Source organism: Parasteatoda tepidariorum, chromosome 8, assembly GCF_982258835.1.
Source record: "Parasteatoda tepidariorum strain Cologne lab strain chromosome 8, Ptep-v5.0, whole genome shotgun sequence".
Lineage (NCBI taxonomy): Eukaryota > Metazoa > Arthropoda > Arachnida > Araneae > Theridiidae > Parasteatoda > Parasteatoda tepidariorum.
The window spans coordinates 42,771,821-42,798,997 of NC_141762.1; the positions used below are offsets into that span (position 1 = coordinate 42,771,821).

General features: G+C 32.4%; 1 protein-coding gene across 1 annotated transcript; it reads left to right on the plus strand.

Annotated features, from left to right (window-relative positions):
• Window positions 1-436: 436 nt before the first annotated feature.
• LOC147806108 (uncharacterized) lies at window positions 437-19,307 on the plus strand. Its single transcript, XM_087149537.1, has 6 exons — window positions 437-446; window positions 506-2,789; window positions 4,232-4,316; window positions 17,819-17,926; window positions 18,579-18,867; window positions 18,952-19,307. Exons 1-6 carry the CDS (start codon window positions 437-439, stop codon window positions 19,305-19,307), a joined length of 3,132 nt encoding a protein of 1,043 aa, XP_087005663.1.
• Window positions 19,308-27,177: the final 7,870 nt, after the last annotated feature.

The window sequence follows — 27,177 nt, forward strand, 5'->3', positions numbered from 1 at the left end:
ATTTGATGTAATCCATCTTATCTCTGCAATGTGATGTATCCTTTTAAATTCACATATTCCTTGTAAGTTATATTCGAGTTTCAGAATTCAATGTAACAAATCTATAACTTACAATTTAGGTATTTTTTTTATTTTAAATAATAAAGTCAGAAATATGATTAATACATGGATTCTCATTACTTTAATATATTTACTTAAAAAGCATCGAGTAAATATTTGTCTAAAAAAATTTGAAAAGAAAACATCCCAATTGTTTAAAACAAGAATAATTTTTAACCCACACTAATCATTTAAAATTTTGATTGATTTGCCAATATTTTTTTGTTAAAAACTCCGATTAAAATTTTATAATTAATTCTCCTTCTAAAGTTAATAAATCTACGGAAATTACAATTGTATTCCCAATAGGATTAATTAAAATTATTTTTTCTAGAAAATGAAAAAGAGTCAGCAGTATTTGCTTCGTCTGATTTGTTGATTGCATTACATGATACTATAAATACAGCAGTTGATCGGGTTACGTCTGTAATTCTCCAAGCGGCAGAAGATAGTATACCCAAGTCGTCAAGTTCGCTTCCTCGCTATCGCAAGCCGTGGTGGAATGAGGAATGTGCTGCTGCTTACAAGAAGCAGAGACGCTTGTGGAACTTCTTCCGCCGTTATCCTAATACTGTTAACCTTTTAGCCTTTAAACGGGCTAAAGCAATAGCACGAAAGGTCAGGCGCAATAGTCAGAGAGATTCTTGGTGCCGTTACGTCTCTTCTATAACATCTACTACTTCTCCCAGACAAGTGTGGTCGAGAGTCAAAAGGGCTAACGGCATATACCGAGAATTTCACCTTCCGGTATTCAAACGAAACGGTACCATTTACTCAGCTCCTGTCGACGTCTGTAATATGCTTGGTGACACATTTGCTGCTGTCTCTAGTCTAGAGAGTTACAGTAGAGCATTTCAATACCATAAGCAGATCGCCGAACGAAATAACATCAACTTTAATACGCGCCGCCTCTTCCACTATAACAGTAATTTTAATTTTGTAGAATTACAGAGAGCACTTTATCAGTCTCATAATACAAGCCCTGGTCCTGATGGTATCACCTATCACATGCTCCGCCACTTAGATCGGACGTCGTTGTCAAATGTTCTCGTTCTATTCAATAGAATATGGACGGAACAAACGTACCCGTCACGTTGGCGTGAAGCAAGTGTGATACCCATATTAAAACCAGGTAAAGACCCTAAGGATCCTATTAACTATCGCCCTATAGCTTTAACCAGCTGTCTTGGGAAAACGTTTGAGCGGATGGTCAACTCTCGCCTGGTATACTACCTCGAAAAAAATCATCTCATACCTGACTTCCAGAGCGGTTTTCGTAAGGGAAGATCCACGATTGATAACATCGTTGCTCTTGAGTCAAGAATTCGTAACGCCTTTGTTCGACGTAACCATTTCGTCTCTATCTTCTTTGATATTGAGAAGGCTTACGATCGGACATGGCGGTACGGAATTTTGAAGACACTCTACGACATGGGACTTCGTGGAAATCTACCCATCTTTCTCAAGAACTTTCTGTCGAAGCGGTATTTTCGAGTAAAGCTGGGAACTACATTTTCTGATCTCTTCAGTCAGACTGAAGGCGTCCCTCAAGGCAGTGTTTTAAGTGTCATACTCTTCATTATTCATGTATCACAAATCTTGAACGTGCTGCCTCCTTCCGTATTTGGTTCACTATATGTTGACGATCTGAACATGTCATGTACAGGATCTGACATGCGCGTCATTGAGCGTCAACTGCAGTTGACTGTAAATAAAATTGTGGAATGGTGTGAGCAAAATGGTCATGCCCTTTCACCCGCTAAAAGCTCTTGCATTCACTTTTGTAAATTACGCAGAATACATTTTGATCCTGTTATATCTATTAACAACATTACTATACCCGTTGTATCCGAATTAAAGTTTTTAGGTGTTATATTTGATCACAAACTCACTTTTAAGCCTCATATTTTACATCTAAGAAAACGGTGTGAGAAGACTTTGAATATATTACGCGTTTTGTCGAATACTTCTTGGGGTGCGGATCGTATCGCCCTACTCAGACTGTACAAAGCGTTAATACTATCACGTATAGATTACGCTTGTGCAGTCTATGGTACTGCTACTGCTTCCAACTTAAGGCGTTTAGATACAGTACATCATACGGCTTTACGTATATGTAGTGGTGCATTCCGCACCTCACCAGTAGAGAGTTTATATGTCATTTGTCACCAATCATCTCTCGATTTTCGTCGCATGCAATTGTCTTTAGCGTATTACTATCGTGTGAAATCCTGCAAATCTCACCCTCTAAAACACGATGTCCTTCCATCAAGCTTGGAACGATTGTATGACGCTAAACCTTCATATGTCCGTCCATTTCATGCTCGCGTGCGTTCTCTCATACAAACATTTAACATTTGTGAGGTGCCAACACAATCAATAGATCATCTTCTCATACCACCATGGATCATCTCACCATATCAGTTTTATTCCCTTTTTAAGTTGTACAGTAAATCTAATGCTGCATCCATCATTTATCAACAAATATTCAATTCTCATCGCCACCAATATTTTGAGTATATGCCTGTATATACTGACGGATCAAAATCGACGGAATACGTAGGCTGTGGTGTCATCATCGCTGATGATACTTATAGCTACAAGATCCCAGATATTTGTTCCGTCTTCACTGCGGAAGCTGTTGCCATCCTTTTGGCATTGCGGCTGATTTCTTCACGCTCCGAACGAAAGTATTTTATATACTCCGATAGTAAGAGCGTTTTGAACCAGTTAGAAAATTTTCGCAGTGACACTCACCCAATTTTATGCTTCATTAATCATTTATTAATCGCTCTTCACAAGAAGGGATTTAATATTTCATTTTGCTGGATACCGAGTCACGTCGGTATCCCAGGGAATGAGTTGGCTGATTCTGCAGCACGATCTGCAACTACTGAATTAACAATATCTGTACCATTCTCAGACATTAAACTACATGTTCGACAGCTCATCTCGTCCCTTTGGCAACAGCATTGGGACCTTCAAACTCAAAATAAACTTCATAACATCAAACCATATATAGACCCCTTACCTGTATTACGTTTACGTAATGCAGATGTAAAGCTTAATCGTCTCAGAATCGGCCACACTCGACTCACGCATCTTCATCTGTTGTTTGGAGAATCTCCTCCCAAATGCGACTCTTGCAATACTTTACTTACGGTTCATCACATTTTAACCATTTGCCCTTGTTTTAACCAACATCGTCTTACCTTTTTTAATAGCACGATTTTATGTATGAAGGATTTGTTAGATGATATTCATCATCCTAACATTTTCGCATTTCTGCGAGCTATTGGTATTTTATATTGTATATAACTGTTTTATCTGATTTTATTCACTCTTATTTCCTACCCATGAACCGTTTTACCTTTTCTGTGTATTTTATAGAATTACGCTTTTATTGATTTTATGAACTTTTAAAAATACGTGTCTTGAGATAAACAATTTTATTCGTTTCATTTATTTTACGACAATGAAACTATTGTGTGCAATTTACCATTAGATCTAACTCAACAAATTGTTTGGCGCAGCATATCCTCCTTTGGATCTTGTGCCATAAAACTTCTACATTCAATCAATCAATTGTTGATTGCATTTGTCTCTTTTTTTTTTCTTTAGCGAAGTTACTTTTGAAATTAAGGTTAAAATATGCGTCATTAAAGTTATTAACTACATGTAATTTAAGATAAGTTTTGTCCTCGCGAGTAAATGTATTGCATATTCATTTAGGATTTTCATTTAACAAAATGTATGCTTTTTTTTAAAAAAAAAATTTAATATGTTTCATTTAGAAAAACTTTTTTTAGTGAAACAACTACTTTTATTAAATTCGTTTTTAAAATTTCAGTGAACAAGTATTTTTTCAATTAGCTGTGTAGTTAGTCAATTATTTGAAAGTTATTGATGCAAGAGCTAGTTATGGCTATATATCAACTACAGATAGTTTTATCAATATAAATCTTTATGAGCCATAAGTTAAATTAATGGTAGGAAACCAATGTCTTTAAGGTATGAATAAAATGTGACAAAGTGGATTAATAGGATTTTCAAAGCATTTAGATAACAAATGAAGTTCAAAAATAATGAAATGCTTAAGCTACATGCCGTATTCACGTGATCTGCCTTTTAGGATAGAAATCCTTTGCCACTACACGGATTGCCAAAATCGAAAGAGAGGAGACGGCAAAGCGATGGTATTTGCACAAAACATGGAGGTAATCGGACTATTCTATTTTTTTATCGATTAAAACAGGGATATTACTTTGAGGGCTAGTTACGTGTGGAATAATAACTTTAGTTCGCAATCTTTGAATATAAAAACTCCATATAATGTATGGAATAGATAGTTTTCCATGTTTTTTTTTAATTTTTTCGTGTTTGTCATGTTTAGTGGTTAGAGCAGTAGTGACTCGTCTCTCAATTAGGTGATAAGAGTTCAAATCTCAGAGGTGGCTGCTCGAAACGAATTCCATACCCAGCTCGCACTGACCACAGTGCTGACGTAAAATAACCTTAGTGGTTGACGGCTCAAGTGTTAGAGTCTCCTTGCCATCAAGCTAAAAGTAGGAGGTTTCGTAATTTCCCTCTACGTGTTAAGGAGGTTAGTTCTATCTAAAAGTCCTTCTCAACCAAAATTTTCTCCCAATACTTCCCAATTCTCCCAATTTCTCCCAATACAAAATTTTCTCCCAATTCTCTCCCATTACTGGACTTGGTTCAAAATTACATGGCTACAAAGTTGAGCATTGGTAGCCCTGAACTCAAAATTGAGTCAATTGTTCAATGACGGTTATATATAGAAAGATGGTAGTGGTTATTAGTATATCGAAGAATTGTCTAATTCAGCGTCAATATTTCTTTCCACATTTTGGGTGACTAAAAACTATATTATTGTGCTCAGTTTTTATTTATTTGTGTCTTTTACAATTTTCTTAGCTACAATTACTTTTACGTTGAAACATCGTTTAAGCACTCTCAGCTCACAAGTTTCCACCAAACCCGGAAACAGCCTATATTTTTGATTTGATAAGTCTAATTTGTCTTATAATCTCTAATTCTGCATTATCATTATTGTTATTTTTTTTTAAAAAAAAAATCGAAATTCATCACGCATGAATAGCTACATTTAACAAAGATTACAGACTTAGATAAGGTATATGACATTGGTTAAAATCATATTGAATGATTAAGTGTTTAAATTCTACTTACGGGCTAGTCAATAAATTAAAAGTTAAAGGAAGTGGTTTGAATGACGACCTCTAATACCCATGCAAGCGAGATGCTTTGTCAGGAGTTAATTACTTTGAAGATCAAAGGAGAGAATCAAGTACAGCAAGCTTATTTCTTCGCTTAAAATGAATATTTACATACCGGCAAAATGCTTTGGTAAGCACAAAAGAGGTTTATATGGTCTTAGCTGTATCCTAACACGCTTCAGAATTTTCCAAAATTAAATGGGATTAAGTTGAGTTTCAAAAACTTATTTCTAAATCTGTACTAATACTCTGATGCTGAGCATGAAATTCTGTTTTTAGTTTATTAAGCTTGTGAAATAGAAAATGATTAGTGTGATATGGTATTTTTTATTTAGGAAAATCTTAAACTGCTTGTTAAAAGATTGCTCTAAGCCGAAATGAAAAGGATTTTCATAGTTTCGTAGAGAAAAGCTATTTTGCCCAGAAATATATGTGTATTATTAAAGCAGGAAATTAATTTGAAACTTATTAGTAGATAGTATTAAATATGTATAAAATATTTATGTATCCTTCACGTGCTTAACTTTAAACTTAGAAAATATGTACATCTTTATATTATTCCCTTACTTTTAAATCTGCACTAAGACTCGAATGCTCAGCATGAAATTCTGTTTTTAGTTTATTAGGATTGTGGAACAGAAAAGGACTAGTGTGATATGGCGCTTTTTTTTGGAAAACCTTAAAATGTCTGTTATAAGATTATTCTCAGCCGAAATTAGTTTACTTTGGTATAGAAAAATTATTTTGCCCAAAAATATTTGTATTATTAAAGCAAGAAATTAATTTGAACCGTATAAACAGATAGAAATAAATATTTATGAAATATTTTTACACACTTAATGTTTGTAGTTTCATCTTCAAATGACTTTCCCAAATGGTACAATGACAATACAGATTTTTATGACTAACTTAATAGACCCGTAAGTAACTTAATGGACTTCTATGAGTTGAAAATGTATTTACTTGATTATCTGATGTTTGGAAACACTATTTATTACTAATATTGGTTATTTCACTAATTATTATGTGACAAGAATCGTTATTTCCAATTTTTTAATAACATAAAATATTTTGAGTTAGACTAGCAGAATGAGTAATATTTTTATAATATGTAATTTAATATCACGTAATTTAACATATATTTTTGCTCGGTTTAAGAAAAAAATTGTATTATAATTGTTTCAAGGTAAATATGAACAGAGAAAAAATTATAGATTATAAAGATATGTTTAGTACAACGATGGTTTTTATTTTTTATCTAATTAATATTCAAAAATTCTTTAAAGAAATATTTTTTAAAATTATGTTTTTAAATAAAAACAAATTACAGAAAAATATCTATTTGCAGTGATCGAAGGAAAAATGAATAAAGTCGTCCTAATAACAATGCATTTTTACAATTATTTTTAAAAGTTTTGAGGCATATTAAGTCTTTTCAAATGGTCAGATTAAACAAAATATCACGAAATTAGTATAAAGAAAAATTTATAATTCGTTTTAAGTCTCATTAAAATTTTCAAGTCCTCAAACTTTGGTTTCCTTGTCAACAGTTTACTTGTTATAATAAGAAACGAAAAATAGATTTTATTATATACTTTGCAAATGAGAGTTTTTAAAATCTAGTAATTATTAACACAAACTAGGGCAATACTTGAGTAAGAAATCAAAAGTCGACTTGAAATATTTAATGGCAAGACAGATCAAGATTCCGCTCAAAGTACATTAGAGATACTCTCTCAGAAAAATAGGTATGCAGTTAAAGTAAAAACATGACAATATTTAATTTAAACTCAATTGGGTATAATATAGCCTACGTCACAGGTTGTGTTGCTCCTACTAAATTTAACCCATGAACGGCATTTTCTGCGAGCCTAACTTCAAGCCACAAATAAACAAACGAAGTGTTCGATCGTTTAAATAGCAGCTCGCCAGATTTTATTGCATTATAAAGAAAAGTTATTGAAACTAAATACAACTAAATAAACAACAACAACTAAAACAAATAACAACAACTACTAATAACAATAACTAAATAAACAACAACTAAATTCCATTCGTTTAGCATTGCGTCATATGTTGTTCCTACTAAATCGAAGTAGTTGTGTTTTTTTCATATTATACCCAATTAGGAATTAATTAATTAATTGAAGTGAGAATGCTTTAAAAGGCCGCTGTTGAATTGATATTTTTCTACTGGGAGCTACCTAAACGTCTAAAGAACGTTTAAGTGTTTGTATTGAATACATTGAATTTTTTTATATTTCGCGTTTATTTATGCATTGAATTTTCACTCTTTAAAATGCAGAATATTAGTGAAGCAATATTTGATAATTTATTTTGCTAATATGTTTCTTATTTAGCTAATGTTTTGATTTTTTCACCATGTACAATCTAAATAACTAATATACTTTTTTAAAAGCCAATAAGAACATTGGTAGAATTCATCTACATAAGTACAATACTATGTCTTTGATGATAATATATTTTGTCTTTGTGCTAGAACATTGTGTTCATTGGCGAGCGAGCGCAGCGAGCCATGGTTCACGGCGTGAACCACATAGGATTGCGTAGCAATTCTCGGGGGTTGGCGAGCGTTAGCGAGCAGGGGGCGGAGCCTCCTAGTATTATATAATTTCATTATTACATTTTGGTAGAATCAAACAAAATAATTAAGATTTTTTGCGCTTATTATTCAAAATAAAGGCAAAAAATCTTAATTCGTTTATTAATGCTTAATTTAAAATTTGTTTTCCTCAAAAGAACATTTCTTAGTTTGTACAGACTTGACAGCACCTTTAAAGATTTTTTAAAAAAATTGCATAGGAAGATGTAAAAAAAAATACCCGCTGATGATCGCAAGTTATTGTTGAAGCATGAAAAGAGCAAGTATTTTATCATTATTTAGTGATTCGATGACCAGAATGATTAAATATAGAACATTTAAATCTTAAATGTTGGAAAAAACCGAAATGGATAAAAAACTGATTATATATATATATATATATATATATATATATATATATATATATATATATATATATATATATATATATATATATATATATATATATATATATATATATATATATATATATATATATATATATATATATAAATAATCCTCAAACACTTTTTAAGTTCTATAAATACAAAAACGAAATTTTTAAAACAAACCATTAAAATATTTCACAGGAACTTCAATAGGTCTTTATTGCTTTCAGTAAATTGCTTACTTTTAAATTATTACTCTGTTCTTCAAAAATTAAGGTACGACCTATTTTCCGTGTCTAATTTGAAAATGAAGAAGCTTAGAAACAGGAATAGATTAAATATAGATTAAACAGTTTCTTATTGACTGAAATATTGCATTTTTACATATATTCACGCACAAACATTGTTTGCAGCAAAAAAATTTACGGCAGCAAAAAAGAAAAAGTATCTTCCCAGAAAAAAACACTTCATCACAGTTTTGCGGGGAAAATTTTTGGGAAAACGTTACAAAAAATGTATTCTAACAACCAATGTGTCCACTTCTAAGTGCTATCTATTTTCAATGCTACCAATTAAGTTGTCGACCACCGAAATGTAATGACGGAAGACTTAAAGAAGCAACTTGCCAAAGGTAGTCCCATGCATTCACTATAGAATCCATGCTATTATATCTGACAGGCTAATCGATTCGGTTAATATTTTTCCATTCTAGAAAAAGTCTATATAGCCTCGTGTTTTTAACGTAATCTGAACTCACTCAAATCAAACATAGGACTCCAATTTTAATTTTCTTACACTAGTCAGACATTGTGGGATGGCAGCGGGTTTTAGGCCATCCAACATGATGCATTTCCAGGCAATTGAATTGCTTCTCAGTGGTGGACGAGTTCTAAGACGTTGGAAAGCTTGTTCTTGACTGATATTTTTATATGGAGCTATTTAAGGATCATTTTCTTACATTCCACTGTCCAAAAAATTGGTCATTACATAAGTGGAAGTATGATATTCTGAATTACTTGTAAAATAATCATGTAGTAGAAAATAATTTATATCCATCCAGTATTAATAATAAAGTATGACGACGGTGGATAGTAATGAAGACTTTTGCTGAAGATTTTGGGTAGATTTTGCTGAAGAATCAGAAATTTTACTTCCTAGTTTTCGGTCAGGTTCAGGAAACCAACAGAACAAAGTTCTAAAGCTTTTATCATTATAATTAAGCAAAGTTTTTACGATAGGAATGCTGTAATGTTCAATGTTTTGGTTTTCAAGACTTCTAGAAAAATTCACAAATAATCCAAATTTGAGAATTCTGAATGGTAGGCTGTTCTGAATATCATTGAATATGAAGAAAAACGAATTTAAATTTTAATTGTGTAAAGAGCAGAAACAGGTACCTCCTTCTTTAAGATTACGTAGATGTACCCATTTTGTGAGAATTGAATTCTCGAACAATATATGTAAGTATTTTTGTCTGTTCCAACTCTCACCCTTATTTGAGGCTATGTGTCTAACTATGGTTATTGTGCTGTTGGCCTTAAAGCTGCAAAATTAGTTTAAAATTTGATGAGACTATACATTTAGCTATTTTCTATTTATGTAATATAACCAGATGAAATTTAAAGAAGTTTTTTTAAGTCTTAAAACTTCATCATTAGATTATTTATATTCACTTAACACCTGTTGCACTAGTTCTGCAGAAGAATTGATTTGAACATAACATTTAATCGCATTAAGTCTAAAAAATACATCCCCCGTTAAAAGTGAGAAGGGCTTAGTCTGCACCTGGACCTGACTATACATAGGCTTATTAAATGAAGTTAATAAGCCTGTTTCTCAAAGCCTGCTTGCAAATTAGTTAAAAATTATAAGAGCAAGATGCATTTGTAGTTTTAATCATGCTTACAATTATGTTAATAGATACCGAATTTACTGAAGATTAAAAGTATATAAGCAGGCTGAAGGTTATGGGCTTGTCATCATAATAATAGTGCATAGCTGGGGCTCATGATAAAGTTTCCATGCTCCTTTTCAGTACCTTCAAATTTAAATATTAGAAAAATCATTGCACTAATTATAAAATAAATTTATGAAGTATGAAAAATTTAAAATAATTTATCTGTTATGATCTAAAAATAAGTATTACTCAACCAGTCTCAATCTCTGCAAATTCCAGCCTCATATATAATACTTAGAGTTTCTTTCTTTTGCCTTATTTGTTTCAACTTTAGCTCATCTTTGCCTACAACAAACATAAAAGATTTTATCTGACCTATATAAGGTGAGATATGAGTCAAAAAATGAAATTTGAAAAGTCGAATAAAAACTGAAAAAATGATTAAAAGAAAACTCAAAGATTACCTGAAAAAAGCTACCCCTATGAGAGAATAAATTACAAATAAAGAACAAAACGGATGAATTAGATTTTATTAACTAGTGAATAGTACAAAACTAATGTGAACTAACATTTTAATACATAAATATTACCTTACACTTTCTATGAATTGAGTTTAGTTTGGATATAGATGAACAGTGAATGCATAGTTAATGTAAATAAGCTCATTAATATCCAAAATAAATTAATAAAATATTTTCTAAACCAAACTAAGCACATCAGTTCAACACATTACGCCGTAATGAATATTTTATTCTCTTAAAATTTATTATTTTGCATACTCTGTTTGCTTTAGTTTAAAAACTAACATGATTTAAATATATGAGGAAGAACTGGTTTGAAATAGAGTATCACTGGTGTAAGAATAATAAATCAAATTTCTTCAATTTTTATAATTTAATAAATACATTTTTCAAAAAAAATATATTTTCATATTAAAATATTCAAGTAATATGCATTCGTTAGTAAAATCAAAAGTAAGGTAGACATTTCTCATCTTAGACCCCTAACTGCATTTTTATTCATTTTCAACATTTGTATTCTTAAAAATATTATTTCTCGAATTCATATCCAACTTTAGCTATGTTTTGTAATAATATAAATTTAATTTTTCTGCAGTGTTCTTAAGGTATAGCAATGGGGGACTACTTATGTATCAGCTTCGACTGATACTGATTACGAAGTAGAAATATAGAAAACTCAAAATTAAAAACTCAATATCGAAAATTATAGAAAATAGAATTGAAAAACTTAATACAGAAAAGTTAGAATTTACATTTCTTTAGTCACTACATATTTACAGTTCCTTAGCATGGATAAACATCTTACAAAATGACAGGAATGATGATAAAATAAATAAATACATTCATAAATTAAAATACAGGAGAAAAATAAGCTATTATGACCGTATCTTGTCTTTCATCTATCTTGTGTTCATGTTTCATTTTTAATCTTCTACTTCACGAAGGTAACCCCCTTTAGCTAAAAAACTAGGTTTAATCAGTCAATCTTCAAGTTTAAATAATTTTAAAACTTTCAATTTAAATCTGTGCTTTACAGCTGAAAGTAATTTGCCTCAAACATCGATTAAAGATAAAGCTTTTTTTCCAAATATTCTCCACTTTCATAAGTAAAGAGCCTTAAATTCATTCCGTAAATAAAATTTTTACAGCGTGTTTAAGCAATATCTCCAATACCTCTCAGCGTGAGTAGTTTTGATTAACAGATAGTTGTTCTAAGTAAATATATCTTGAAAAGGAATGAAAAATCAGAACAGGTACGTTTTTAGAAGAAAAAAAACTCTGCATTATTTGTTACATTCATTTGGACAAAAAATTAAAAATATTGAATTGAATTGATAAACTTGAGAACTACGACTTAATTGAAAAAAATAAGTAAATTTCTAGTTAGAATGCTTACCGAATAACCGATTTTATAACATTAAAATGAATTCTATTCGTAAAATATGAATTCATGGCAAAATCATCATGGCAAGTTTTAAATATTTTTAGATGTGACCTTTCTGAAATCGTATTATATATTATTTGGTTTAAATTAAAAGCTGTTTTTTTTATAAAAAATAGCTTTTATAATGATAAATAAGGATAAAGCACGATGATAAGCACATATATATTTACAATGATAAAGTACGTTTCATGGTTACTTAGAAAAGTGTTTTTGATTTAAAAAGAGAAAAGAAAAAGAATTAATTGTAAGCAATAAAATATTTTGGTGTATGTGATGACATCTATTAGGTGACATCTATTTTAAAAAGTATATAACTCGACAGTTTGAAATAAAAATGGCATTTATCGTGGTTTATCACATTATTTCGAAAGCCTTCATATATATGATACTGACAAAAGCAAACTGAGAGAGAAACTATGGTGATTAATTGAGTTGAGGTGATTAATTGAGTTGATTGTAAATTTTATCGGTGGATGAGCCGGAATCAGCAAAAATAAACTTACACAAAAACGTTTTTTTACTCCAGTTACTGCAAATTTAAAAAGTCACGCCTTTCATTACATGCCATTTCAAGATTTTTCTTCAGATCAAACCATAAACAAATATAAAAATGCAACAACAGATTTTATTTGTTATTCAATACCTCAATCATTGTTTTTTATCAATCAAAAAATGTATATTTCCTTTTTCAGTATAACTATATCAATTTATATACAAGTTTCAGATATAGAGAAAACATGGAAAATAATAAAGATTATTGAAAAGAAGGAAAATTATTAAAAAAAATATATTTTTTAAAAAATATTTGAAAAAAAAAGGAATTTACTAAATTTTTTTTAAAGAGCCGAAAAACACGTTATTAGAAAAATATCTCGTCATCAGCACGATTATATCCGTAAAAAGGAGTGCTTTTAATACTGTATTAATATATCCAAAGCAAAATACATCAATACAATAGTGTGAGGAGCACTGAAAAAAAATTAAACGAAAATAGAAGGCATTGAGTAAAAAATATGCACTATTTATGCATCTAACTCTATTTGCTCTTCAGTTTTCATATTTTGTAATCTGACAATTTTATTACGAAAATAATTTAAATCATTCTTGAATGATTCCGGTGAGTGTGAATTCATTTGTATTCGCTACTCGGTTTATTGATAACGTTTCGTGTTTTATTCTGTATTTTTTTACATTTTATTTTCTATCTTTTTGCTTGATTTGTTTTATTTCGTATATTTTTTCACTTAGTGTGTTCTATTTTCGTTACAATCTGTTCAACGTGTGAGCTGATGGCGAGATTATATCTTTTCAATATTTTTTTCTTGCCGGCTTTTTATTATTTTTTTTAATAAATTGCTTTTTAAATAGTTTTTAAAAAGATTTTATTTTAATGATTTTTCTTCTTTTCCTTTCATTAATATTTTTTATTTTTCATGTTTTTCCTATATTTAAAACTTATTTTATGAGTTCCATATACTTGCAGCTTATGCGCTGTAAATAAAATCTATTAATTTTCTTAAACTTTTCGTGTTTCTTTTTTTTTATTTATCCTTTTTATCTTTATTGTGCTGTATATATATATATATATATATATATATATATATATATATATATATATATATATATATATATATATATATATATATATATATATATATATATATATATATATATAACTCCAACTTATGAGGATTTTGAAAATAATTCTTTCTAGTGGTAGCGAACCAAAGTAGAAATTTTTAAAGCAAATGGATCTCTCATAAAACTTTTATCAGAACTTAAGAATCTAGCCATATGGCCTGCACTTTTATAAGTAATAGTGGACAAGTTACGCTAAAATTAATTTTTTTTTAAATATTAAGACATTAATTTTGCTACCGTCTGAAAAGAAGATTTCTGTAACTACGGAAATTCCGTAGCAGTTGGAGGGTATGTATATATATATATGTATGTAATACAAAAATTATAAATACTTTTGTATTAATAAAAGAATTAAAACTCTTTCGGTTTCATAAAATGTCCTTGTTAAAGAGTAAGCGTAGAGCTATTCTATTTTGGGAATTCAAGGCTGAAAACATACCATTGAATAATAATTAGATTTATATTTGAAAGGAGGAGTTATTTTTAGAATCTTGTCCCTGTTTCACTTCAATATTAGTAAGCATTAAATGATTTTCCATAGTGCGTAGAGTTACAATGGCATGTACGACTGTAACCTAATTACACCAAAATCTGTTTGCATTTAATGCAAGACCTAAGGTTTTCGCATGTCTCTTGCTGAATAACGTGTTCCACAAAACATCTGTCGGAACCATCCGGAGTTACGTCCACACCCCCTCCCTTGGGGAGGGCGGATGTGAAATGTTATAACCACCAGCATATCTTTTAATAAACCTTTTGATAACTTATTATGGTTTTGACAGCATTTTCTTAGTATGAATACACCAATGATAACAGAGATGTAAACCTGTTATTACAAGCGACAGGGTTATATCACACACACACACACACACACACACACACACACACACACACACACACACACACACACACACACACACACACACACACACACACACACACACACACACACACACACACACACGCACGCACGCACGTACGCACATATATATATATATATATATACACCAAAGAGCTATTACATTATGACAACCCTCCATCTATAACAATGGGCTCGCCCAGATTTTCATGGTTTCTCGCACAGGAACAATGTTTTCATGGGGCACATTAGGACCCATAATCTTCATAGAACAATCCCTGACGTCTGTAAGCTACTTGAACATAGTTGCAGACCAGGTTCACCCATTCATGGCAACAGTTTTTCTAGTGGGGGATGGTGTTTGCCAACAGAATAATGCACCGTGACATAAGGGTCGAATCGTCAGGGATTGGTTCGAGGAACATTCCAGTGACTTTCAAGTCATGTCTTGGCCCCCAAATTCAGTTGACCTTAATCCAATAGAGCATTTGTGGTCCTACTTGGAAAACGATATTCGGGCTGCCACGCTACCCCCTCGCAATGTGAAGGAATTGCCGGACCAGTTGGTGAGCGCTTGGTACCAGATACCTCAGACTACCTATCAGCACCTTGTGGAATCAATGCCACGGCGGATGCTAGCAGTTTCGAGGGCTAAAGGTGGTCCTACATGTTATTAACAGGATGGTCATAATGTAATGTAATATATATATATATATATATATATATATATATATATATATATTTAAATTTACACTCTAATTTTAACATCGGATCTCATTTATATCACTTATTATTAAAAGACCTATTGTTTGCTAGTCAGCGTGATGTACTCATTAAAACGTTTTATTAGTTAGTTCAAGATAAAATACAAATTTTCTATTGACCAACAGAAAACCATATATATTCATATATTTAAAAAAAAAGTATGGTACTGACGGCAGATACCTGAACAAATATTTTTATAACGGGATGATCTGGCATTTATTTAGCTTCCTTCGCATAATTAAAATGACCGGGTTCTTTTTCATATTTTTTTTTTACCGCTGAAAAGGAACTTAATTTAAAATATATAATTTTAATGAGGATTGCAATGCGTCTTTAATACTATTATAATTCATTTTTAATGAAACAGTTTTTCAAATGCTGGAAAATCTTTCGTAGAACTAATGAATCCCAAAATAAATTTCAAAATATCTTTTCAATATATTAATTTAATAACGTTGAATCTGAAATGAAATATTTATTCCGTTTCGTGAAAGGAATTTATTATTTCACGTTTTAAATAAATTTAATTAGAATTGCTTTAAGTAATAATATGTCACAGATGTGATTTATAGGAAATATAAGCAAAGTGCAATGCATTATATATTCTAGTTATATTTTTGTATAAATTTTATGTTTTAAATATCCTTCAAGATTCTTGTCATATTATCTTCAGACGTGAATGTTATGAAATATTGATTTTGGCACAAGTCCACTCGCCTTACATATTTTAGACAATTGTTTCTTTCTTTGAATTTTTTTATATTTTATGATCCTAATTTTAATATTTTATTCAGAATAAGATAAAACTGTTTTTAGATTGCTTTTACAAGTAAATTTTTAGTAGTATGAAAATTTCACTAATATATTAATTTATTTAGAGATATCAATATGATATGTATAGTTCATTTGTAAATTGATTTTGTTAAATACAATAATTATTTTTATCTACAGAATGCTCTAAATAAATTTTTTATTGAATAAATAGATTTTCATCTATGGAAATGTGATTTGAATGACTTAGCACCAAAACGACCGGAAACGAAATTAACTTTGAGAGGCTCTAATTCTTAAAATAATTACACCAGCTTAATTTACTTTGGTGATTTTTCTTAACATTCTGAGGTCTTCAAAAGCATTTAATTAAAATTTTATTAGAATATATAATGAGGGCGTAAAAAGACGATTTGCCTAGAATGAATAATGCAATAAAATCGACTGCTGTAGAGATTTGAGTGTATTTCTTGGTCATAAGACACTGTCTCTTATAAATTACTTACCTTTATTTTATTCGAGTCCGCACCTGACAAGATGGACAATATATTATTATTTTTTTCATAAAAAAATCCCTCTCCCTCTCGCTTTTGCACTACAACCTCTCGTATTTGTTTACGCAATTGTCAATTATTTCCATTCAGATCTCTGGTTGGTTGGTTCTAATGCTACTTGCCACACGGGCAAGCCTGCTTGGTGAAACCTAGCAAATTTAAGGGAGAGTGCGCGATTCCTGTTTTTCAGTGGCTCCATCTATGGCCAAGGATTCGACTTCTGCCACACCATACGTCCCACCTGTTTATAAGGCGAACCCATTCATACATCTGTGGCAACCAACCTCAAACACCTACCACTAGACGGCAGCAGTTTACCTTCGCTGTAAGCTGAAAACACAGCGTGTCTTTTGCACGATCAATAATTTCCCTTGAGGGTAGTCAACAGAACGTGTCAGGTATTGCAGAGATATGCAGTAGTTCACGTGTAACCCTAGCATGCAGGCGTTGCTCATTATTTGTTACATAAATATCTGCTTTCGTAAATCCCAATGCATCTTTAATTTGTCAATACCCATCTTATCTCCACAATGGTGACCTTCTGGACAGTAGATATACGCTTCTAAATTATGATTTACTAAACACACTATGGACTCCGATTCCGTAAATTTCAACTTATATCTGGACTTACAATTAAGATGGTCGACGCGGTAAAAATACCTTCATACAATTTCGCTGACCCAGCTCTATGGTTTACTATTCGTGAAAGTACTTTCCAACTAGGATGCCCGAAAGCAGTTACAGAAAGTATGACTAAATTCAACTATATCATTGCACACCTGCCGCCCGAAGCAACCGCAATCATCAGAGACGTAATTTTGAATCCTGATGCTACAGATCCCTACGCACATGTAAAGACACAGCTAATCAAGCGAACGGGTGAATCATCGCAGCAATTAGAAAATTGCTTGTTGGGGAAGAACTGGGAGATCGTCGACCCAGTGAATTGTTTAGAATTATGAAGCGGCATGCGGAGTCGCATAGTGTTTCAAACGAATTAATGTTGGAACTTTTCCAGTCGCATTTGCCTGAATCAGTTCAATCCATCCTTGCTGCTATTACCCCTCTGGGTCTGGAGAAAGCCGCGGAGGTGCCAGATCGTATCCTGGAGGTAACACCAGCACCAGTAAGTACCTGTTCAGTTTCTTCTACGTCCAGTGAAGATAAGATTTTAGATAAAATTCGAAAAATAAATTTGAGAATAGACCAAATTTTTAGTGGTCGAAATCAAAGTCGCGATTGAAATTTTAATTGGCGGCGAAGCCAATCTAAAAAGAAAAGTTTGAACTTTGTTGGTATTTCAAATACGGTAAAAAAGCCCAAAAATGTTCTGCTCCTTGTCGATTTGAAAAAAAAACGAGAATGGCCAAGCGTAGTGGCGACTAGCGCCGTGCCACATACTTCTCGTCGCCTTTTTGTTCGGGATAGGCGTAGTAATGTTCGTTTTTTAGTTGATACAGGCTCTGATGTAAGTATAATTTCGGGATCTAAATTTCAAAAGAGACACTCCTCAAAAATGACACTTTCGACTGCAAATACATCACCGATACAGGTACAAACGTTTTCTTTGGATTTAGGTTTTAAAAGAATTTTCGAATGGTCATCTTTAGTTGGTAACGTTTCAACACCAATCATTGGTGCAGATTTTCTTTATAATTTTAGTTTAGTGCCTGACTTAAGTAAACAAACATTACTCGATTTTAAAACTAATCTTAACTGTCATTGTATAGTGCGTAATAGTAATTCATTCAGTTAATATTAATATTCAGTTTATTCAGTTAATAATCCATTCAGTTAAAACAGTGACAGGTGATACTATTCATCATGAACTCTTAAAAAAATATCCCGATATTACAAAACCGCCTTGCCCTGACCAAGAAGTAAAGCATTCTGTTGTTCATCATATTAAAACAACAGCACCACCTGTAACTGCCAAAGCTCGTAGTCTTGCACCTGATCGCCTTCGCATTGCTAAGGTGGAATTTCAAAACATGATTGAATTAGACCATATACAGCCTTATAAAAGCAATTATGCATCTCCCTTGCACATGGTGCCTAAAAAAGACAGTAACGAGTAGAGGCCAGTTAGGGATTATCGGGTCCTAAATGCAAAAACCGTTAAAGATAACTATAATGTACCAAATATTTTAGATTTCACTGCCGATTTGCATGGTACTCGCGTGTTTTCTCATATCGATTTAATTAAAGCGTACCATCAAATTCCTATCCACCCTGACGATGTTCATAAAAGTGCTATAGTTACACCTTTCGGTTTATTCGAGTGCAAACGAATGCAATTTGGTCTTTGCAATGCCGCAGGTACATTTCAGAGATTTATGGACCAAGTCACGCGTGATCTCTCATTTGTTTATGTCTTTGTCGATGACATTCTTGTCGCATCTCGCTCACCCGAAGAACACCTTGAACATCTTAACATTTTATTCAAACGTTTACAAGATTTTGGATTGAGCCTTGAAACCGTCAAAATGCATATTTGGTGTTTCTGAAATAAATTTTTTAGGTTTCAAAGTTTCGGAGTCAGGTATAGAACCTTTATCAGATCGTGTCGATTGTATCATAAATTTTCCTCAACCTCACACTCTCACGCACTTAAAACGATTTCTCGGGTTGTATATTTTTTATCGACGGTGCATACCGAAAGCAGCTCATATATTAGCTCCGTTAAATAAGTTTTTGGAAGGAATCAAAAACTCTCAAGTTCATCTAGACATGCGGTAAAAAAGTCAGACGAATTAATTCACTGGACAAAAGAGGCTGAACAATCTTTTACTGATGCCAAACAAGCTCTAGCCACTGCAACTCTCTTACGTCATCCGATCCCTGGAGCACAGTTAAGCCTATGGATCGACGAATGTCATAGAGCAATTGGAGGCTCTCTTATGTAGCTTAACAACAAAGACTGGGAGCCTATTGCTTTTCTCTCAGTTAAGCTATCGAAAAGTCAGCAAAAATGGTCCACCTATGACAGAAAATTCTTTGCCATGTACTGTTCGGTCAAGCGCCTTCGTCACATGCTGGAAGGGAGAAACTTCACTATATACACTGACCAAAAACCACTTATCTATGCCTTCAAGCAAAATCCAGACAAGTGTAGCCCACGTCAATGGCGTCATTTTGATTTTATCTCACAATTCAGTACAGACGTGCGCCATGTTAGTGGTGTGTGCTACACTGTGGCTGATGCTCTCTCCCGAATTGAAATTGATCAAATTTCAAGTTCATTTCCTGATTTTGAACAGCTGGCCAGAGCACAGCAAGGTGATGAAGAGTTACAAAGTACCCAGAAAGACGATAAATCTTCTCTCAACCTGAGAAGCATACCATCTCCAGTGTCAGCCACTGAGCTGATATCTGACGTGTCAACCGGATCTCCTAGACCTTTTGTTCCTGAAAATTTTCGAAGAACCGTGTTTGAACATTTTCACAATCTTGTACATGCTGGTGCTGCAACATCTTTCAGTTTAATTGCTTCCAGATAAGTTTGGCCTAACATGAAAAGACATGTCAAAGAATGGGTCAAAAGGTGTTCTGCCTGCCAGCGTTCAAAGGTACACAGGCATACGAAAGAACCCCTAGGTACATTCACCTTATCTGATGCAAGATTTGCCCATATACACATAGACTTGATAGGTCCCTTGCCTCCGTCTGATGGAAAAGTATATTGTCTCACCATCATCGACAGATACATTTGGCAGACATGATGGCTGAAACTGTGTGTCGTGCAATGTTCCATGGCTGGATATCTCGTTTTGGGTGTCCTGCCACCATGACAACAGATCAAGGACGCCAGTTTGAATCTTCTCTTTTTAAAGAACTAACCAAACTCATCGGGACAAATCACATTCGTACCACATCATTCCACCCTCAATCGAATGGTTTGATAGAGAGTTTCCACAGAGTTTCAAAAAACTCCATTAAAGCTCACGAAAACGTTAAGTGGACTGAAACCATACCTGTGATTTTACTCGTGTTACGAGCTGCTGTCAAACCAGACACAAAAGTTTCCAGTGCTGAATTAGTGTATGGTAGGCCTCTTCGGCTACCAGCTGAAATATTCTCCGACACCCTTCCAGTGCCTTGAGACTATCCTTTGAGCAACAATTAAAAGAGAAAATGAGCAGCATGAGACCAACACCAGCATCTGCTCACGGTCAACACAAAGTATCTGTGCATCCTCAACTAAAGGATTGCACCCATGTATTTCTTCGTGTGGATAAAATGGTCCCACCGTTAACACAGCCCCTTACACTGGCCCCCATGAAGTTTTGTCAAGAACTGATAAATACATTACCACCGAGAAAAATTGGAAGAAAACTTGTGCGTCAAAAGATAAGGTTAAACCCGCATTTATTTTTAATGATTTAATTAGTGAAACTAATGACTTAGTCATTGGTAATTCCACGAGTGATTTTCCAATTATGTCCACAAATTCTACGAGTGATTTTTCAAGTTTGCCGTCACAACAACTGACAAAATCTGGAAGACGTGTACGTTTCCCCAAGAGACTTATCACTGAGTAAAAACAAAATTAAACTTTCCTTTTTTTGCCAAAATGTGATAATATTGTGCTATTTTCTTCATCAACCAATATGTTTTACACTTTACCAACCTATTATGTTAGTGTTTATTCGGAAACTTCAGCTTTCTAATTTTTTCATTGCTAGAACTATTATGTAATGCTACATGCATTACAACTTTTCATATTTTTTTTCTTCTTTCAGCATGCTTTGTATTTGTTAACATTGTATGTCTCAGTAAGGCCTGTGTCGTTCTGTCGATTCTCTCCTTCACTGGGGGGATACTCATGTGGCAACCAACCTCAAACACCTACCACTCGAAGGCAGCAGTTTACCTTCGCTGTAAGCTGCAAACACAGCGCGTCTTTTGCACGATCAATAATTTCCCTTGTGGGGAGTCAACAGAACGCGCCAGGTATTGCCGAGATATGCAGTAGTTCACGTATAACTCTAGTATGCAGGTGTTGCTCATTATTTGTTAAATAAATATCTGTTTTCGTAAATCCCAATGCATCTTTAATTTGTCAATACCCATCTTATCTCCACACATCCATTTATTCATCCACAGATCGCAATTTTGACCTGAATCAGAGAACGATTGATCTCCAATCCAGTACCCCCAGAGGTATTGATTTGCTATGGAAATACGGAGGACTTTGTGACTCGACAGAATTTTAACGCGCAGCAGTCACCAACTACACGGGGAGTCTTTGGCCGGCGGGGTTCGAACCCACGAACTGTCGGACATGGGCCCAGTGCCCTACCGACCATGCTATCCCGGCCATTTAGATTTCTTCAAGATATGAGCTGATAGCCAGTTTAGAAATAACTTACTTGCTCCAGAAATAACTCAGAGAAGGGACAAATTTCTGTGAAATGATTTTTAATTTTTGTAGCAGGAAAAATTAATAAAATTTAATAAACAGCTCTTGCTAAAAATTTAATCAGTGCAAGGGATAAAGACTAAAATCTGAATTAAATTTCCAGTTGGTTGTGGTACTTAAGTTAAATAAATATTTTGTGTGTGATACATCTAGCAAAATACTAAGACAGAATTAGTTTGGTGAACATGCCGTTTTATAACTATTGGATACGTTTCTTTGGATATGTTCCAACGGAGATCTTTTTTACATCCTAAAAACAAATTTACTCTTTTTGGGCAAAAAGAATTTCAATAGGAGATACGATACGACTATATTAAAATAAATCCCACCAATCTGAGTGTCTTTTATTTTGAGCATTGTCAGTGAATAGAGCTTGTTATTTTTAAGTAACTTAATAGCTTGTTTCCCCCCCCCGACTTTTCTGAAATCACAAGTAATAAACACCTATGTTGTATTCTGCTGAATCAGAACAAAAATGTTCTGTAAATAAGACACTTTCTTTAGCTACTCTGATTTCAAATCACGAGTTAATATCTACAATGGTATATATGTAACTGTCTTATGATATTATTTTTCTAAACAATAAAGACTATTTTTTATGTATAAAAGATAATACTGCAAAAAATACTGCAGAATGTTGAAATTATTAAAAATGACTTTTTCTAATTGTTTATAATGATATTTGAATTTAAAATCAATTATTTTGATAATTTTCTTATTATTGTCTAATTGACCTCAATGGCCATTCAAGGTAAGTAAAAATGTTTGTCGTTCTTGAGTTAAGGAGTAGTTACTAAATAGGCTAATTAAATTGTAAGAACGATACTTTACAACTAAACAAAGCATTTATTACAAACCATGAATTACAAGCTGTTTAAAAAACGTATGCTGTAAATCTAATTTGAACAGTTGAGAATATTCATAGACGTGTCGTAAAAGTTCTAGAAATGTTTTTAATTTAGGGTAAAATAACTTTACATTTTCTTAAAATTCAATTAAAAATGTAATTTATGTATTATTTTAAGCAAAGCCATTTTTAAAAAAAAGTTGATTACTAAGTATGTTCTTACAAATCCCAGGTTGTATGCCCTACCTCCATCTAGATTCGCACCTCAGGCTGTGAAATATTTCTATTGCTAGATTGCTTAAGCAATATTTATAATAAAATCTTCTCAAACAATTATTTGTTTCGCTATCTCCTTGAAAGGGTAAACTGGATGAAATATTTCATTTCAATCAAGTATTAACGAAATATTTTTCAAGATCATATATAAACTTACCATTGTGTCCCCCTTAGACAAAAAGGCTGGTAGCAAAATTTCTAAAAGAACATTCAAAAACTCACTTTACTCACCTTACCTTTATAATTATTTAAAACAAATTATTTCTGTTGAAGATCTCTGCTAATGATTTCTCTTTTTAGAAGATTGAATTTTAAAGGTAAAGTAGTGAGTTTTCAAAGATCTGCATAATCATATGACAGAATCGGCTAATTATATAACTGATCAGCTAATCCAAATCTTATAACAGAAACATTGTTAAAATATGTTTAACGTTCTGTGTTTTATTATGAGAGAGTATATTAACACTTTTATAACTTGCATTAAGTTTATCTTAAAACTACCTTCCAAATCATGTACAACCTATCTATATTTGCTACAGAAAAATATCTTAGTCAATACTTTTTAAATGCTCCATTTTCTTAACTAAACAAATTTAAGTTGGGTACAACTTGCTAGCTGACATTTTTAATTGTCAGTTGGTTCGATTTTTAATTTTCTTTTGACCAATAACTACATGAAACGCAAAATAATATATTGTTTTTTTTCCCTTAAAAATCCCATAGAAAAAGCAACAGGAGAAAAGAATCCAGAGACAGCTTAACCCTCAAAACGCACTAATGCTATTTATCTGGATATCCAGAATACTGGAATTAGCGATTCAATTTATGATAATTAACTGAGGATTAATGAACCATGCTTCTGTTCCAGCTCAACAAAGTCACATACAAGTGAAAAAGATTCATAGGGTCAATGTCTTTATTGAACTGCAATTGAGTTTGGAAAGGAACTTTCAGGTGTTTTAAAACCCTTCATAGTGCCAGTGAGTATTCAGAACTTTTATGAAATGTTTTTATTAAGAACAAGTTTATCTCACTATTTTCATTGTAAGAATGCCTGAAAAAGGCACGACTCCATTATTATTGTTGAAATAATTAAGGTATAGAATTGTCAAGATAAAACTAGTATTTTTTAAGCTACAAATTTAAACAATGAATAAGTTTATTGTTAACACAAAATTATATCGTTATTCATTATGCCTATATCACACGAGAGAGAATAAGTGCAACTGCAAGTGTTTAGCCTAAACATACGGGGGGGGAGGAAATAAGTTGCACTGAGACGTAAAACAGTGCTTTATCAATTAAAGCATAATTATCTGAAAAAAATTGAAAAAGAATTGTTATGTATGTACGAAATATAAAACTCTCTAGTCAAGCAACCGCTTTATGTAAAAATATTTATTCGTAAACTTTTACCAATAAATTTAATAATTATTGAAAGCATTTCAAACACGTTAAATTAGGTAGCATTATATATCGAAATTAAAGTTTTAAACAACGAACCATAGGAATAGTTTTTGAAAAATGATGTCTATTATACAATAAAATTTTATAATACTTCAACAATATGGTCAACTATTAAATTAAAATAGGCTATTAAGTAATCCAAAAGTTAAGGCTCAACTTGCTGTCAGTGTTAAGCTTGAAATTGAATGAACATTGAAGCATGAAATTTAGAGACAATGTTCAATAATCAGATTTTTTTTAATGCGGCATCGAAATTTTTATTATTTCGTAAACATTTTCAGTTAAGGAGCCCGAATTGTAGGAAAGTTCCCTGACAGCGAAAAATCTCCATCGCAGTTTTATGAGGATATAGTTGGCAAAAAAATCACAACAATGGGCTTTGATAAGAAATGTGTCCACTTCTAATTGCTATTCATTACTGGCACAGACTTGCTTCCAATTAAGTTGTCGGCTATTGAAATGGGGAACGAGGATCAAACTCGAAGTAATTCCACAACCACTTCGTGTAACGACCATGAATAGATCCTCAAATGAGCACTTTGTCTGCCTTGGTAGTCCGAAGTATTTTCTTTCGGATTCAGCTTTGAATATTTCGCCGGCAAATCTATTCAACGAAATTTTTTTTGCTGTTCCAAAGGAGTCCTAAACATAATCAGGTCTATGTTGTTTTACTCTGTCGTCCATTAAAATTTAGTCAGAAAAGAGCCCTCTGAATTCCTAAAGAAGCAAATATAGAACTCAAAGAGCGCATCTCTACACTTATGTCAATGACAGCGCATTTTTCCTTGACTAGGTTGAGCTCATATCTAACATGCCTATCCAGGACACCAAGCTTTCACTTTAGTAAGAAATTGGAAGACAAGTAGCATATTCTTGTCTTAAGCTTTTATATGGATTAGAGTCCTTTTCCCCCTGTTCAAGGATGAAAAGTAATGGGAACAAATGTTTCATGGTCTGAGATAGTCTCATGTATGATGGTTGCACGATGTAACATATCTTTGAAAGATGCATTCTTATTGGTATATTTGCAAAGATTTGGTCTTAGACTAATATGTTCGCTTTTTTAGGCTCCAAGTTGGTTCTTGTAAAATTTAACGAACGACAAAGCATGGCTTTATAAACCTCCTTATTTTGCAGTTTTCTGCAATGTAAAGATGTTTGCCAAATAGATTGGCCAGCAAGATCTTCCGACCTGGGTCCAATTGATCCAAGATTACCTTGACAGATAAGTTGCTGATTTGAGTCCTTTAAACTGTCCTCACATGAACTGGAAAAAGAGTCACTCTGAACAACATGGGAAGGCATCCTAGGAAAATAACTAGTAGAAACAGTGCAATTTGGTATAGAGCTCCTATTGGAAATTTAACACAAGACAGTTAGCTTAGCGAATGAAATAACGGTAAACAACAAAATAGAAGTAATAAAACCTGAGTTCAAAAAACTATGAGAACATGCATAGAATGTGGTTTTGAGGTGGATGTATGTACGCTGCAAAAAAGTGATAGTTTCAATAGTATATTTTTGAAAAGTAATACATTTATTTTGTAGAACAAGTGTAAAATTACATTTTGCATGTAAAAACTTTAAAATTTATATTTATAACAATGGAGATCAATTATAAACATTCTAAGGAAAAGTTTATGTATCAAAACTCAAGCGAATTTAAAAAAATAATTCACTTGAATTCGAAATTTTTTAAAAAATATTCCTTTCGGCATCAATTTAAGACAGATTAAGCGGAAATTGAAACTCCGTTGCATACAAAACAGAATTTCTAGACAATTAAGCTTCTTTAAAATTCGAGTCAGACATATAAATAACTGAGAATCTCCACTACACAAATATTCTTAGTTCCACAAATACTATTTCTGGACTGATTACAACAGTTCTTTTAAAACCCAGATTCTTGATTTCAACAATTTCTCGAAAGTTGTTCTCTTTTCTGTTACAAAATTCGATTAGCTGGTCTTACTAGTACTTAATCCTGTCATTAGAAGTGACTCGACAATCCTAACTTCATTTCTTCAGGACTTTAAATGGAAGAAAACAAACTTTTCTGTTAATGTTTTCTCAACAACTCCTTATTCGAATATTTCCCCCTCCAGTGAAATATTTCGTAAAGCAGTTAAGTGATCCCAAGTGGCAACTTCGAAGTTTTAAGTTGTTTGCTGCTATTTAAAACAAGAATGATATTAAAGAACGTTTTGAAAGTTGGAAATAGGGGATTAGGAAGTAGAAGTTACTTAGATAAATATATTTAATTGAGACTAAATGGAAAAAAGAAATATATGTCTTTTGTAAGTCTGATATATGCTTTTAAAGAAATCTTACAGATCATTATCAGAAAACATTAAATTTCATTAAT